Below are 1576 nucleotides of genomic sequence, written 5' to 3' on the forward strand. Positions count from 1 at the left end.
GACAGGGGACAAGGGACAGGAGCGAGAGCTTGGGTAGGGACACAGGGGGGACAGGGCACAAGGACACGGGGGACAGAGAATGAGCTCGGGCAGGGACACGGGACATGGGGAAGAGGTGCCCGAACCGAGCCCACACGCGTCCCACAGAAGGTCCCCAGTGTCCCCCAGTGTCGCCGCAGACGCCACTCGCGCGGGGACACGCCGACATGGGGACACGCGGACACGGGGACATACGGACACGGGGACACACGGACACGGGACACACGGACACGGGGACACGGGGACACGCGGACACGGGGACATACGGACACGGGGACACGCGGACATGGGGACACGGGGACATACGGACACGGGGACACGGGGACATGCGGACACGGGGACACACGGACACGCGGACACCCGGACACGGGGACACCCGGACACGGGGACACACGGACATGGGGACACGGGGACACACGGACACGGGGACACGGGGACACACGGACACGCGGACACGGGGACACACGGACATGGGGACACACGGACACGCGGACACGGGGACACGCGGACACGGGGACACCCGGACACGGGGACACGGGGACACACGGACACGGGGACACCCGGACACGGGGACACGCGGACACGGGGACACGCCACCCGCGCGCGCAGGCGGGTGGGACAGGGCTCTGCTGCCGACCGCGTCCAGAGGAGGGAGCTCGGACCCCAGAGAGGAGGGGACAGCCCGGGGAACATCCCAGGGGACAGGAGGGATGGGACAGGGGACAGCTCAGGGGACAGAGGAGAAGGGACAGAGGACAGGCGGCAGGGGACGGGGGACACACTGTCCCCGTTGCACCCTCAGCACTGGGGTCCCCACACAGCCCCAGGTGACCCCGCCGAGCTGTCCCCTTGTCACCCAGCCAGGGTCCTACCTTGACGTTGTCCAGCACCACCAGTGGCCCGTTGACACCACACACGGTCCTGTAGGCTGGGGGAGGGGACACCGTCAGTGTCACAGCCCCCCCGGGGGGGTCCCAGCCCCAAATCCTGTCCCTTCCTCTGTCCCATTCCCTGTCCCAGTGACACCCCCAAGTGACCAGTGGTGGCCAAACTGGACACGCGGAGCTTCCGTCCTGCGGGAAATGTCACTCCCTGGTGGCTTCCAGGGATTGCCCAGGGACTGTGTCACCTTCTGGAGGTGTCCCCAGGTGCCCGGCAGGGATGTCACAGCTGGGAATGCCACCAGAGCCAGCAGGAAAGTGTCCCCTTGTCCCTCCTGGCAGCACCAGGGAAAGTTCCCTGGACACCTCCCACTATCCCAGGTGGATCCAAGCCCCAGTGTCCAGCCTGGCCTTGGGCACTGCCAGGGATCCAGGGGCAGCCCCAGCTGCTCTGGCAATTCCAGCCCAGCCCCTCCCCACCCTCCCAGCCAGCAATTCCTTCCCAACATCCCACCCAAATCCCTCTCTGTTAATTTAAAATTAAATTGGGATCGGCTCCCAGGAACGCCGGGATTGGGATCAACTCCTGGGAACGCCGGGATTGGGATCGGCTCCAGGGAGCGCCGGGATTGGGATCAACTCCTGGGAACGCCGGG

General features: G+C 66.8%; 1 protein-coding gene across 1 annotated transcript in view; it reads right to left on the reverse strand.

Annotated features, from left to right (window-relative positions):
- Window positions 1-1576, reverse strand: part of LOC121660651 (V-type proton ATPase subunit B, kidney isoform-like) — a gene marked incomplete at its 3' end in the record, with an annotated part of 11814 nt that overhangs the window by 9788 nt on the left and 450 nt on the right. Inside the window, exon 2 of the mRNA XM_042020071.1 lies at window positions 912-1123. Within this exon, the coding sequence (XP_041876005.1) occupies window positions 912-1123 (212 nt within the window). The remainder of the gene's footprint in view (window positions 1-911; window positions 1124-1576) is intronic.

The sequence above is a fragment of the Corvus kubaryi genome, unplaced genomic scaffold, assembly GCF_017639235.1.
Source record: "Corvus kubaryi isolate FWS band 111438036 unplaced genomic scaffold, C.kubaryi_AGA036_p1.0 36750, whole genome shotgun sequence".
Lineage (NCBI taxonomy): Eukaryota > Metazoa > Chordata > Aves > Passeriformes > Corvidae > Corvus > Corvus kubaryi.